Source organism: Micromesistius poutassou (genome assembly GCF_964030765.1).
Source record: "Micromesistius poutassou genome assembly, chromosome: 13".
Taxonomy (NCBI): Eukaryota; Metazoa; Chordata; class Actinopteri; order Gadiformes; family Gadidae; genus Micromesistius; species Micromesistius poutassou.
Genome location: NC_140283.1, coordinates 6,556,689 through 6,572,639, shown reverse-complemented (window position 1 = coordinate 6,572,639; position 15,951 = coordinate 6,556,689). Strand labels below are relative to the sequence as shown.

At 43.5% G+C, this 15,951-nt stretch overlaps 1 protein-coding gene across 6 annotated transcripts in view; it reads right to left on the bottom strand.

The window, feature by feature from the left end:
- ppfibp2b (PPFIA binding protein 2b) overlaps positions 1 to 15,951 on the bottom strand; it is a 49,232-nt gene that overhangs the window by 22,489 nt on the left and 10,792 nt on the right. For 5 of the 6 annotated variants that reach the window (XM_084477238.1, XM_084477239.1, XM_084477241.1 and 2 more), the window contains exons 3-5: positions 13,860 to 14,068; positions 6,084 to 6,170; positions 2,746 to 2,859 (exon numbers count right to left, since the gene is read on the bottom strand). In XM_084477238.1, the coding sequence (XP_084333364.1) occupies positions 2,746 to 2,859; positions 6,084 to 6,170; positions 13,860 to 14,068 (410 nt within the window). Of the gene's footprint in view, positions 1 to 2,745; positions 2,860 to 6,083; positions 6,171 to 9,241; positions 9,567 to 13,859; positions 14,069 to 15,951 lie in introns of those variants that run through there. The other variant, XM_084477243.1, reaches the window with a different exon arrangement.

Below are 15,951 nucleotides of genomic sequence, written 5' to 3'. Positions count from 1 at the left end.
ACCATAATATTCACAAGTATGTTTTAATCCGTATATAATCCAACAAAAAATATGTGATAGATGCCACTAGATCCTACGCACTGAAGCACATGTCATTTATTTTATTAATAAATATAATAATAGCATAATAGCATGTCGTCGCTTCAACATGTTCCTGTATATTTTCACCATAAATGGTCGTGATAAAGTATGGGCTTTCCGAGGAAGACGCCAGCAGGTTACAACACACACCTGACCTGCTGAGTCAGCAGCCCAACACGATTTCAACCTGACCAAAACATCTGTTTCATAATCAAAGAATCACTTGAATAAAAAAGGCAAGGCCCATGGGAACCAGCCTCTTGCGTAAGAGTCACATCCCCCTTTATGGGTCACAAGAAAACATAATTCAACCCTATTTGATTGATGAGAAATTTCAACTGCCGTAGATGAAAAAGATTCATGCATGACGAACGGTTGAGTTGAGCTCCAGGCGACGCCTGTACAGTCACCCTGCTCTGTCATAACAGTTAGCCTCCGTCACGTGGGCCATTTAATAAGAGAACAGCAGAGATAAAGACAGCCCAGGCACTATCATTACCATAGACACACACACGCACACGCACACACACACACACACACAAACACACACACACACACACACACACACACACACACACACACACGCGCACACATACACAATTGCAATTACAAGTCACATATACAGACAAATGCATGCATGAAGACAAATATTAAAACATCCATCCACCCATCTACCCACACACACACACACACACACACACACACACGCTATGGTCCTTAATGCTAACGTACAACCATGGTGCTGGGTCAGGTGAAGGGGGATAAGCCCTGGTGTTTGGAGCTCATGTCTCTGGTCACGGCCCGGCTTGCATAGGGCTGCTGGGCCGGTTTTACAGCACACGTGACCGCATGGGAAAGGTTTAATGCACTTCTTGCTTTGATGTTCAGGTTGAATGACTCATAGTGTTTATTCAACATGAATAGATGAGGATAAAGGGGGATGAATGAATGGATTTATGAACAAATACCGTAGCAGTTGAAACCACGGCTGACTGAATAAACGACTCAACTATGTTGTTTTGTGTTGTCCTTCGAGACAACACAATTCCCATGAGTATAAGCATCTTTCACTTATGCTGTAACTACGCTGGGAAAATAACAGCGCAAGTGTGTGTCAGTGTCTATGTGTATACGCAAAAGAGAGAATGCGAAAGAGAACGCATGTGTCCTACGTTAAAAGCCCTTGTTCAAAAACAGTGTAGGCCCGACACAATGCATTACATGGATGGGTGAGTACACCCCGTCCCTCTCTTTCCCTCTCACTATAGCCTCTCAACATCATACGACGCACACACACGCCAACCTTAAACACTATTGGAAGGTCACTAAAGACACACATGATTATCTCAGGAGTTGTTTGATTAGTACTCACACACACGTCACACGCACAAACACACACACACGCACGCACGCACACAGGCATGCACGCACGCACGCACCACGCACGCAGGCACGCACGCACGCACACACACACAAAAAGGCTGTGCAGATTAAGTCCTGCTCGCGATCACGTGCCACAGCAATACCAATGATTATAGTAGTATTAGCAGTACTACAATGCTACTGGATGCTTAAAAAAAAAAAAAAAATTGAATCTATGAGTTTTGAATAGATTACAATGACAGCAGTACATATCATTTGTTATTGCTTTGCTAAAATGTATTCCTTTCTTTTCCTCCATCTTTTCATGTTTGCATAAAAACAACCACGCTCTGTGGCGCTCCTTTGAGAAGCCCGATCACCTGGAGGGGAGTGCTTAACACAGGACTGCCAGGCATCAGGGTGGCCCCATCATGCGGAAACAAACAAGATGGGGAGGGGAGATGCTGATCAAATGTGGGCAGAACAGACGGTTGATTCTTTGATGGGAGATAATCAAAGCTGTGTTGTGTTGGACATGGTCGTGCCAAGGTCCTCCAGCGCCGCCCCACCACCACCCTGTCTGACGCCACACTGGATCACATGCTCAGACACAACATTGTAAAAATAATATTAATAAATACAAGCACCGAGTTCTGCGATCCCTGCTAGCTATAGCGTTATTTTGCTTCTTCTTTTTTTGTATTCATCAAATCCTAAAACAATCTGTAAAGATGAGCAGTTCAAGACTTGGTGTGCCCTAAGCAGTCATGCAGAGAGGAAGACCGGTGTCACTTTTAGGCACTTTCAGTGTCCCTGTGTGCTCTTTGTCCAAAGGCATTAAAAATGTCTGGGTATGAACATGTGAAATCCATTCATCCATTTCCCGGTGGTTAGCTCCTCTGGTTGAGTGCAAACAGTGGTGATACAATCTTAGACACACAGGAAGTGAGTTTAAGTGTGTCAGGAAATGTAGCCCCATGAAACACACAGCATTGGACATTTATACTGAAGCTTCTTCTTCTTTACTCATTCAATTCTGCCGATTTATTCAAAATAACAAAAGGATAACCCAAGGGCAGTTTCCAGTCAGAGTGACACCATCTCCACAGAGCGGTATTTAGATCAACAACAAGCTCATGTTACGTCATATTACCACAACACATGACAACGTAAGTGAGCTGTTTACACACAAAACTAGCTTTAAAGAGGAACACAGGCAACACAATGAATCAACACCACTGTGCAAGTAGACAAATGAGCGTTTTGTGTGTGTGTGTGTGTGTGTGTGTGTGCGTGTCCTACCTGCTGTAGCATCTCCTCCGTGGAGACCAGTTTCTGATGGTGTTCCTCGAGAGCACTCTCGAGATCTCTGATCTTCTCCCCCTGGGCTTCTACCTGATCAGTCAGCACGCTCACCTAGATGGGGGTAACACACACACACACACACACACACACAAACGCACGCACGCAAAAAGCTCAGTTTTGGCTGACGGTGCTCGTTCTCTATTTATTTGCTCTTTCCGATGCTGCACTCAACATATCCCGACATTCCTTGACGCAAAAAGCAAGCTTGAGTTATTCAGCACTCAGGAATGCAGAGTACTCCACTATGACCAACCATCGTATCGCTCAGTCAACACTCACCCGATGCCAGAATACGCAGAATTCACCATCAAATGACCCACCAAGAATTTAGAAAACACTAAAACACGTCTGTAATCTGTGCTAGTGTTCTATAATGTATCGTAACATTCGTTGACTTTACTCTTTGTGAAGAATCCCGAACTACCCTGTCTCTTGCTTACTAACAAAGTAACTAAGCCTTTAATGTGACATTTCATACAAAAATTACACATACTTTATAAAAGATGTACACTGTAAATCTGTAACATGTCAGTACACAATAATCCACGTAATATTATACACTAACGAACAAGACATACTTCAAGAGTCCAACTCTCAACAATATATAGCTCTGTCATGTCACCATACACCCATACATAAGAGTCGTGCTGTCCTAAATTAATAAAAAACATAATGAACTTACATTCTGAAAAGCAGAATGAAAAGGCAATGTCATTCTCTCCCCTTAGCTTAATGCTACTCTGTTGAGCGTCACACACACACACACACACACACACACACACAAAGCAGGTGAAAGTTCCCTGGACTACCGGCACTTACAGAGTGGTGATATGAACAACGGGTGTGACACACACACACACACACACACACACATACACACACACACACACACACACACACACACACACACACACACACACACACACACACACTCACCGAGTCCCAAGGGAAAAGCAGGTGAAGGGGAGGAAGGTGTAGCAAAGCACCATGGGAGAACCTGTCAACAGCCAATTAAATACACTGCCTCTCAGAACAAGTCCCACTCCTTGCAACTTTCGACCAATCAGCAAGAGATAAGCTTCCTGAAGACAAGCTTCAGGAATGCAAGTTGGTGTCTGGATATTTGTGTGTGTTTTAGATTAGAGGGAGTTGGGGGTGTGTGAGTACGAAAAGGGATTAGAGATTTGTTTTGGAACCTTTTGAAGAGAAGTTTACAACTCCCATTTTGAGTGAATTTAGTAATCTCAGGTGTTCACAGGTTACACCATTCCCTCCCCATCTAAAACATACGCAAACAAACACACACATGCACGCACACCCACAAGCACAAACAGGGGCGGAGTGGGGCATTAAAAGCCACCGGGAGAATTCTGACCGGCCCAGCCCAGCCCACCACCGGCCCACCACCAGCCCAGTGGAGTAGCGATCGCGATTGTTGACGGGGGGACGGGGGGGGGGGGGCCCACATTAAATGTGGGCTGGTCCACCTGACCTCAGTGGCCGACCGGCCGACCGGGAAAACTCCCGATCGTCCCGACGGCCTAGATTAGGGCCCTATGATTTCCGCGATGCGGAAATCACGGACGGATTCACGGAATCTGGTACTAAAAATGGAATCAACTGTGTAAAATGTGGAATCTGGCAGAATTTGTGAAATTGTCCATCATTTGGTTGAACTTGATAAGAAATAATAAAAAAGTTGGCCTGATTATTGTAGTAACCTAATGATTTCATAATTGTAAAATTACAGACGAGTTGGCATAAATACATAAGTCAGTTTTGGATTGCAGCGTTTTGTGAGGGGTGGAGGATCGTCACCTCACAACTGTCAAAGATGCCATCCGAGACGACAAAGTCGTCCCCCCCTGTAAAACAGCTCTGTGTTACCAGAGCACGCCTCCTCAAACCACCAGAACTAGTACAGAACGATCTGCAAGATTCAAGACGCAGATCTATTAAGGACTTTGTGGCTGCGCCGAGTCTGAAGTGCCCTCAGAAAAAACAGAAAAGCTTGTTTCTAGTGAAGCATTGCGAACAGGGGGGAGAGTTGCGCGATAATGAGAGCAGTCTCCGACAAACTCACGGCCCCATGTGTTGGACCAAAAGATGACTGTTTATTGAAGATCGTTCTGAAAATCGTAATTTCTGAGCTGTCCGCATGAATATTATTATTCCCAAACAACCGTTATGAAATATCACAATGCTGTCAGCAGCTGTCTGCCTCTCCATCTAGCTCACTGTCGTTCCATAGTTAAAAAAATTAAAATGTACTGTTATATATCTTTGTTGACGTTTTATTAATTCATAAAAGCATCTCTGATGATAACATTAGCAAAAATCTTAAAACACAGAATTCTGAAAAAAAAGGAAAAAACTGAATTTGGGGGAAAAAAAACGGAATTTGGAAGATAATAAAACAGATTTCATAGGGCTCTACTAGCTCTAAATATATTCACTATGGCTTATCCCCCATGACGAAGGTAAGAAGGACTAAAGATGGATATCTACCTACTGCTGATGTTACCCTCACCTTGACCCCAGAGAGAGGTGTATAATTTGCAGGACTGATGCTATCGTTGACATCACATCCGTGCTGCTGGGCTATACAAGCTCAGACAGAGCCCAGCAGCATGTCTGATAACAGTCTGCTGTGGAAGAAACCTCAAAGATATACCTGCCCAGAGCTGGCATCGGGACACACTTCACCACAACAATAGATTATCACTGTGACAACCATAAGAGATGGGGAGGGGGTTCTGAAACATTTTCAGATGATTTGTTAAAGGAGAACTCTGGCGATTTTTTTTTGTGGGTCTCTTCCCTCTTTTTTCACTTCCCTCTATGATGCTCCTATTTGCCTATGTTGACTTTGAAGAAGTATCACAAAAATGCTGGACAATAAAATACAACCATTGACACCATAACAATACAGTAGCCAGCTACGGATGATTGCCCCTTGCTTGGAGAGTAGCTCCTCTCAGGTAACAGAGCATCACATGAGTTCTGGCAGAACACTGTCTGCATAGATGCCTACCCTGCAAGTCATGCACGCCTCAGCTGACCGGCAGAGCAGCAGATCAACCTTCCTCCTGCTTGCAGGAATGGAATGAGGGTCCCATAAATCCATAATAAATTACACAATCTAATATACTTATGCATGCAACCAAACCCACACACACACATACACGCACACGCACACACACACACACACACACACACACACACACACACACACACACACACACACACACACACACACAGACCCATACACTGACCTGTAGCACCAGAGACTCCTTATCTCCCTCTAGGCGAAGCAGTCGTTCTTGGTAAGATTCATTGACGGCTGGGGAGCAGAGGTTCACCTGGGAAGAAAACACAAAAACACAAAAGAAAAGGGTTAGGTAAAATAGCATTTGTTAAAGTTGATAAGTGACAATGAGTTTGTTTAGTCTACCGATGATCTGGAATCTGCTAGAACTATAATATCATGTTGTTAACCTAGCAATTGTAAGTGCTCGGCACAACTTCCTAACTGCACCGACAGCGATATAGTTTAGTTTCTCTTTCTCCTGACAAATGTACTTATCGTAAGTCGATTTGGATAATGCGTCTGGTAAATGCCCTAAATGTAAATGTTAAAGCAAAACTTCTGGGGGGAGGTGGCCTATGCCGAAAACCAAAAACTGAAACAAACACTGGGACGAATTCACTAGTGCTGGCTGAGTTTGTTTGTTGTTAGCCAATCCGGTGACGATGATGATCCCTGCCTCCAGAGGTCGAAACAAATTGGAGATGAAACAAAGTGAAACCAGATTTAAGTTTGGCCTCCATCACACATTGTATTATTAATCTAAAGTCTCTAAAGTCTGGTTTGTGAGACCCCACCCCCCCCCCCCCACCACACACACACACACACACACACACACACACACACACACACACACACCATTTCATAGGCAAAGATCATTCTTTGGTCTCTCAAGTCTTTAGAAGCCAGAATGTCAAGACTAAACTAAATGTGCTAAACAATCTTGGAGCTTGGAGCTGCATAACTTGGAGCTGCATAACTTTAACGAAATAATCTTCATAAGCCAGTATGTAAATCGAGACAGTCCCCCCATTCCTTTTTTTGTAAAATATTTACTGTACATATAAAACAACTTGCAATGTGCCAAATTCTGTCGACACATTACATCTGCACACCTACAGATAGACATTCACACATAGCCCTCACATGGGTACGCTTTCAATATAGCCATCCATCTCAGTCTCCCTGACGAAACACATGCAGCTGCAGTTCACAGAGTTTAGACATAGGCGTATACAGACTGCTAGTGCTGACAGTGACCATATGGTCATGTTTAACAACATCCTTCTCTGAAATGCAAAGAGGACATGGGGAGAAGAGACAGGGGCAGAAACTTATGACAATGATGTCTACATCATTGGCGTATCATGCTATACAACATTCTTGTTTGGATTCACCTGTTTTTTACTAAAGGCACTTTTGTCAAACTTTTGCGTTCCAATTGGTGAATCCTGACGCAACACATTTGTATGGCTCTATAGTTTGAAGTTGTTAATCAGTGGTTATTTAGGAGCAAAGCAGTGCTGAGGAAATGAGCAGCACAGAGGTGATCCTGGTCATGACTGCTCTGCCAGAGCTCCAGTGAGGCAGCTGCCGGCTGTGTGTTTTCACGCATGTCGTTCAGCTCATCAGATCAGGAACTACACACAGCTCAAAGCAGAAAAATGTAACGATTGGTCACGGGAACTAGGTTTGTAGGGAACTGCTAATGACTGGCATGATTACAGTGCCTAAGAATCCATGACAGCATGGAATAGCATCGCCTACTTTTGAAAAAACCCTTAAAGGGCGTCTGAATGGGAAATAATGGGGGCTTTCCTGTTGAAAAACTATAAAGACATGCCTAGGGACCGCCTCAAGGCGTGTCTGTAATAGTTCTGTTTCTTTAGTTATTACAAAATCTAAAGAGGATTTCAGGCAGTATAATTTCTAGGTAAAATTTAAATTGCCAGAATTGAGTGGCATCTAGCGGAACAGACTTTGCAGAAATGGAATATAATATTCCCACGTTTGTTTTATTAGAGTATAATCCGATGAAAATATGAATCGTTTTTGTTACCAATGAGCTCTATACATCGTCCTCTTAAGAGCTCGTCCTCTTAAAGGGAGCAAGCCATATTATAGAGCCATGTTTCTACAGAAAACAGCTCTAGAAAAGACATGTTTTAAATTCTTTATCATAATCACTATCTTGCTTCTATCAAGGAACCTCAAAACGTGACACTTGGCTGCTCAATCCTGTGGTATTCAGTTGGTTCCATCTGCAGCCTCTCACTAAATGCCCCTAAATCGTACATACTGCATCTTTAGAATATTTCCAGTTTTAACAAAAAGACATGATCATCAAACGTATTAAAAATCTATTTGTTTGGTAGTGTATAGTGATTCTTCAAGTCTCTGAGACCTTCTTTGTCTTTGATGGCTCATCAAGTAACAAATTAATTAATTAACGATTCCTAGAAATACCAAACCATGTGGACTTACATTTCAAATATGTTCAAAAATACATGTTTTCTGCAGTTTTGAAAGGCACCCCTTCAATTTGTTTTATAACAAAGGTCGTTTTCAAACTCTCACCAGAAGCCCTTTGATAAAACAAATTGCATTGAACTTGCACAAATCCCTTGTGACAGACCCATAGAAAGACACAGTGCACTGTAAGGATCAGTCAATGACCAAAAAACGCCAACTTACATGCTTTACTTCAGCTCCCTGCGACCATGATAATATGACAGACCCCAACATGACCTCAATGTAAGATTAGCTCTGAACTGGAACTGCCAACAACCAATTAAACAACACTTCTCTGAGCATCAACATTTGGAATATGAGGCGTTTTTGTTGGCAGTGTCTTATGTCAAACTATAGCAATAGCATGAAACCAACGGATGACGCTCTATATCTCTCTCTCGCCCTCTCTCTCTCTCACTCTCCCTCTCTCTCTGGACGTATGCTATCAGTAGCAGCTTTGTTTGTTAACGCAAATCAGCTGATGATTACTGTATTTTTTAACTGATTACTGCCCCTCCTTCTCACATGCATGCACTCACACACACGCACACAGAGAAACAGAGACACACACACACACACACACACACACCGGACTGATTGAGTGAAGAGCAGCATTCTTTTTAAATCTATCATACACACATAAACACACGCATCCCTTCTCACACAGCCTTAAGAGTATGTATAGAGTAATAGGCTGGACCTATAAGAATGCACAACCTACATTTGCAGACCTCAAACTATGTGAGCTATGTGTGTAAATCATTTGTACAAACATAATCAAACTACATAAGAGAAAGTAAGAAAATGAAGGTCAAAGACGGAGATGATCCTCACCTTTTTGAGCCAGGAGAAGTGCTTGTGGAAGTCAATGGGAGAATCCATGCTCACTGCCCATCGCTACCCTGCCACTCACTGTCTCTGCCCGTTGCCATGTGTGTGTGCGTGTGTGTGTTGTGTGTGTGTGTGTGTGTGTGTGTGTGAGTGTGTTTGAGTGTATGTCAGTATCAGATGCTTCTCTCACTCTTTTGTTTTCAGTTTGCCGCTTTTAAATGTGTTGTATAGTCGGCAGCAGTGCAGCGCAACATGAGAACAGACGTGTGTGTGTGTGTGTGTGTGTGTGTGTGTGAGAGAGTGTGTGTGTGTGCGTGTGTGTGTGTGTGTTTGAGAGTTTGTGCTTGTCCGCTGACTTGGTAAACTCACCCTTTTCTGTCTTTTCACCCTTCTTTCCCACCTCTTTCTCCCCCTATCACACCCTCTCACTCACTCTTTGTCTCTGTTACTCTCTCTGTCACCCTCCCTCTCTCTCTCTTTCTCTCCCTTGCTATGCTGCCCTCCTCCCTCCCCACTCTTGCAACGTTCAGTTGTGCTCTGGGCTGTTGTGTTGCTTCTCTCTATTTTCTTGTCTAGTCCCCGCCCTCCTTTTCCTTGGGCTCTCTCCCTCTCTCCCTCTCTCTCTCCCTCTTTCTCCCTCTCTCTCGCTCTCTGCCTCTTTAAGTGTCTTACTTTGCGTTTTCTTTCTCCCTCGCCCTCTCACGTCACTCGTTCAGTGCAGATGTCCGGTGTGTGAATGAGCCAAATGGCTGAGTTTCTCTGCTCACAGCATAAAGAGGCAAGCTTTTCCTTCCCTCTGTTTGCATTCAAGTCCTTGAGTCTTGGCTCTGTTTCAGTCTCTCATTCACACTCACAGAAACACACGCACACACACACTCACACACACACACACACACACACACACACACACACACACACACACACACACACACACACACACACACACACACTTTCTCACTAGCATCTGCTGCAAGCCTTTGAAACAAAGTAGCAACAGGCCATAATGTCAGCTGAAAAAACTATCTGTGCCAGCTCTCTCTCTCTCTCTCTCTTGCTCTCTCTCTCCTTCTCTCTCTTTCACCGCCAATTAAAGATGGTGACGATATAGGGACCACAGCACAAGGACAAAGAGAGAGAGAGAGAGAGAAAGATTTAGAGAAACAAAATACCCAAGTACCTCTCTCTCTCATGTAACCTGTGTTCTTTCTCTCTTATCGTAAGAATATTGTAAGATTTCATTATCGCAGAACTCCATTTCCTCTTTGTTTACAAAACCCTACAGCTCACATATACATTTATCCACTCTCTCTCTCACACACACACACACACACACACACACACACACACACACACACACACACACACACACACACACACACACACAGACCCATACACCCATGCACACACAAACACACACCATATCTCCAGGCCTTTATCTCTTTATTAAACTACTACTTTTCACATTTAACACAACGTCAAGGGGTGCGTCGGCTCTGAGCCACCTGGCTGTCGACAGCTGCACAGCTAAAACAATCGCAACCACCCACCTCCATGGTACCTCTCTGTCTCTCTCTCTCTCTCTCTTTCCCCCCTCACTTCTCTCTGTCCCTCCATCTCTCTCTATCCCCCTCTCCCTCTCTTTCTCACCAGTATTTGAGGGGGAAAGCTTTTATAACTCAAGATATTTAGAGCTGTGCTCCAACAGGGACGGGCTGCAGACACGGATCATCAAGACTTTGTACTAATGAGCAGGATACGCTTTTATCCTGTTTCCGGTGTGCATGTGTGATTGTGTGTGTGTTTGTGCGCATGTGTGTGTGTGTGTGTGTGTGTGTGTGTGTGTGTGTGTGTGTGTGGGTGAGTGCACCCTTGAGCCCTGCAGCATGGGAGGGTGAGTGAGGATGGTGAAGGGGGGGTGAGGGTGATGCATGGTAATTGCAGTGTGTGTGTGTGTGTGTGTGTGTGTGTGTGTGTGTGTGTGTGTGTGTGTGTGGGTGTGTGTGTGTGGGTGTGTGTAGGGGTGTGAATGTGAGGCTTTGATCATCTTTCTAATGGTCAGAGCAAGACAACAAGAGAGTGTGTGGGCTGCTGTTCACAAACCCAAACCCCAATGTCACGACTTTAGCTTCAATATTACTGCGTACATGAATCAGCGATATCAATATCATCACATGTGTGTTTTAGGATCATATCCTTTCCCTTTGACTGCTTTTCTTCTCTATTTTTTTAATTCATGGTGGTAGTGGTGACCTCACTCCTTGTGGATCCAATCAGCTGTAAGGATGATGAATTATTGGGAGGGGGGGTGGGGGGCAGATGGTGATAAAAACTAGGATGTTTCATGAAGAGATTGGAAAGATGGAGTTGGAGGGACAAGAACATGAAGAAAGGGCTGCACAGTGTTTCAACACTGTGCAGCCTGCACACTACACACACAGACACACAGACACACACAGACACACACACACACACACACACACACACACACACACACACACACACACACCTGTATACCTTATGATGCTTCCTCAATTACCACGGGTCATTACTTAACGTATACCATTGCAAACTCAAGACATCAATGGATGCCAAGATATGAACTATCTAGTCACGTGGCAAACTTCTGACCAAGTCAGAGTCAATGAGCAAGTGAGCAGTTCAGTACTTTTGCTTCCTCAAACAAAATGCATTTCAAATGTTACTGGACAAACAATAACATGGTTTCACACCAGGCATTGGACATACATTGGATACAAAAAAATCAACAAAGATAACTGGTGATTCATGCAACTGATACCTTGGTTCCAAAAACAAAACAACAATGAACAGAACCTACCTTATGAATTCCCAATGATTTCTCATAGTGAACAGAGACTCTTCTGGAGCCGTACGCTCCAGCCCTCCAACAGAAGTAACCCAGAACCCAAACAGAGGAGCAGCGCAGCACGTGTGCAGAGGACAGCAGAGAGGACGGACCAGAGAGGAGGATACAAAAAGAACAAGGAGACGGTGGAGAGGTGTCCTGATTATGCAGGAGCATAGGCTTGAGATAAATAAAAATAGGGGGAAAGAGAAGGGAGAGAGACAGAGAGAGGAAACAAGAGAGAGAGAGAGAGAGAGAGAGAGAGAGAGAGAGAGAGAGAGAGAGAGAGAGAATGAGAGAGAGAGAGAGAGAGACAGAGACAGAGACAGAGACAGAGACAGAGACAGAGACAGAGAATGAGAGAGAGAGATAGACAGATAGAGCCAGGGGTGAGTTATGTACAGGAAGCAGGCATGGGAGTTGTAATTGTGTCTCAGAGGAGCTGTGACTGGATCTCCTCTTAGCCCTCTCCGTTTGGCCCCTGCTCCCCTCAACGCTCCACTAGGAAGATAACTGGATAGGCTCCTTCCTTCTCCAGCATCAGGCTCATAGCACCGCTGTCCCTCCACATATTGGGTCACTTATTGTTCAGCATGTATGTATATATATATATATATATATATATAGAGCAATATATGCATGCCATCCATTGATGAAGATCATTGCGATTCAGATATGAAAGTGTCATTGTTGTTTGGATGTAGTTTCCACTTTAATTAAATAAGTAATGAAATGACATGTTAATGTGTCAACATAAGCCTTCCTGATGATGTGACAGCATCCCTAAGATTCGAATAACTGGTTTGCAGAATGAGTAGGATTTAAGTTATGCTGGTGTTTTGACTGATATAGTTTTTCCTCCAATGCTTTAGAAATGCCTCTGTGGGTCTGGAGAACTGTTCCTCTTACGTTGCATGTTCCATGTTGAAGCAATTATTTTCATTCCACAGGCAAAATCTGCTAGCTGGCTTCAAAAGCGCCACTGTGATAACATAAGACATGTAATATATCTTAATATATAATAACATCATAATAACACTACGTTATAACATAATAACACAGTCATAGTCAACCTGGACAACCATCCTGTGCAAGTGAACACTGCTTGTATATAGGCCCATTCTGTTTATAGCACAGTGCAATAGTCCAACTGTGGTGTGTACGCAGAATAAGTGGATGTATTAGTGTGTGTGTGGGGGTGTGTGTGTGTGTGTGTGTGTGCGTGAGTGTGTGCTGATTTGTGTGTGTGTGTGTGTGTGTGTGTGTGTGTGTGTGTGTGTGTGTGTGTGTGTGTGTGTGTGGGCGTGTGTGGGTTTGTGTGTGTGTGTGTGTGTGTGTGTGTGTGTGTGTGTTCCAGCTGTGCCTGGTTTAGATTCAAACCCTCAGACGTAACATTAAGAGACTTCACATTAACAGACTTCATGCTGTTTTACTGGGAAAACCCATCTACGCCCGTGCACTGCTTGCCTCACACACTAATAGACGGCTCAAAGACACTAATAGACTATAAGATGTTCGGCAGATGCCAAAGCAACACTATAGCGGGCTGCGGAAGAGCCTGGGGCTTGTCTGGGGGAGGATTTTGCTCATCCTTGATGCATCAAGAATAGAACCAATACGATACCAAGCATCCTCGAAGCGCACTGTATGCAGACAACCCACAGAGACACACAAGATACAACGTACAGCACTTCATACTCATACTCTTACTAGAGCAAGAGTAAGAGTATGAGGAAGCAGGGGTATGGGGTCACTCACGTCTCGGCACTGCAGCCAGTCCAGCAGGGCCTGGGCCGTCTCCTCGGGCAGCTGGGAGCGGAGGCTGTCTCGGTGCCCCTGGCTGGGCTGCAGGTCCAGGGACAGCCGCAGCTCCTCGGCCAGCTGGACCACCTGCAGCGGACCGCAGCTCACCGGGGAACCCAGGTCGTACACACCGCTGGAGAGCTCGGTGGCAGACGCACGGGACCCTGGAGGGGAGCGGGGGGGGAGAGAGAGAGACACAGTGTCAGCAGCAGGGAGAGTACACAAGATAGAGGGGGGGGGGGAGTGAATGTCTTTATTTGAAGTGTTAAAGCATGTTAAAGCATGTGATTCTCCAATGCAAATTAAGGTTTTAAATATATATTTTCAAGTCATCTACTAAATATACGAGTATCCACAAGCAACTTTATCAGTATGCAAAATATTAGACAGGAGCAAATTGTCATAGTTGAGTGTCTATCCACAATGTGTCCATGTGTAACCTGGCTCATGTCACTTTCGCTCTCTCACACACAGGCCTGCACACATGCGTTCCTTTTGAGGAATGTGTGCACAATGATTGAGGAAGCCTTAATCATTGTACGCTGTCTGAAGTCCAACATTTAATGAACAGCAAATGATGGAAGAAAAGCGTAATTATGTTCTTTGTTTAATGCCCTAGAAGGAGTGAATATTCCAACAGGCTTGCATACGAATATAATTAAATGAGGCAAGAGCAGCAAGCTTTTATGAAAGGAAAAAAATAATATATATAAAACAGCATTAAAATGTAAATAATTACAAATGCTACAATAAATTGTACTGCAGTCATTTGTACACATTGTTTATTTTAAATATTGAGGTTGGTGTGACATTTATGAGAAGGCAGATCGTCAACTTAGTGATATCAATTTCAACTTCTTGGTATTTAATTAATTTAATTAAGGTCAATATGCAACCTCCTCATGTTTCCTAAGACATGTCCAACAGCCTTCTGCAGGATGGTCTACCAATGAACTGTGGATGAGTGAATTAGGTCAATGAGTCAATGATGTTAAGGAGTATTGCTGATGAAGGAAACACAGAGATGTAGCAGGATCAATCATTGACTAACAGATAAACAGAGATCTCTAAGGTAGGTGCTATTTCAAGAGTCATCATGTTACATTTCCATCATAAGACAAGAACCATCTGTTAGATGCAATAATAAAACAAATCGATCATAATCTTTTACATCACACCTCCATACTTCAGACCACCCGTCATGATTACAGGCCACTGGAATGTTTAAAGCACTGGGGCATGGGCTGGGTTTGCAGAATAGACGGATGCACGTCCATGTATGAAAGCAGCTATAGAGATGCATGGTTAAGCCATTTGGAATGCATGCATGGGGAACTTAAGTGTAACTCAGCCAAAACAATGCTTGAAACATCTGCAACACATCAGAGCTTTGAGAAGCAGGTTTCGTATAGTAGAAGCAGCCAATCAAAACAATAGGTATATAGCATTGTGTCAAAAATGATTGATTGGTGATTAAATTGGACTTTCGCCCAATTCAGCTCAGCTGAGATCAGCATGGCTGTAAAGGTGTGAAAGGGAAAGTAAAGGCTCCCAAGATGTTTGACAAGGAGTGGGTCCTCTTCATATATTTAACATTGGTTCTTTATTTGGCCATATTTGCATATTGACAAGTAGCAATCTTCTATCATTTTTGAAACATTATCAAATAAAGGAAGAAATGATCTGATGCCAATGACAATCAAAGTTTGTTATAGACAGTGATACAAATGTTATATCTTGTATTTTATAATTATTGTCGGCACAGATTATACAATTTTTCCATAATATAGAACATAACCAACTGCAATATGTGGAAGGAAATGATAAAATGTTTATTTGACTGCATGTCCTTTCATTATCCTGTTGTATTTCTCAGCTGTTATATGTTTCAAGGATGCCACTAGATGGCAGCACTCCAGCATATACTGTTCTCTATAATATCCAGAGTGTGGACCAGATCAGGGATTAAACATAATTTTGAAATGCAATTTGAAAAACATATCAGATTACCTCAGATAAGTGGCTCAACTTTTCTTGTTGGCCATTC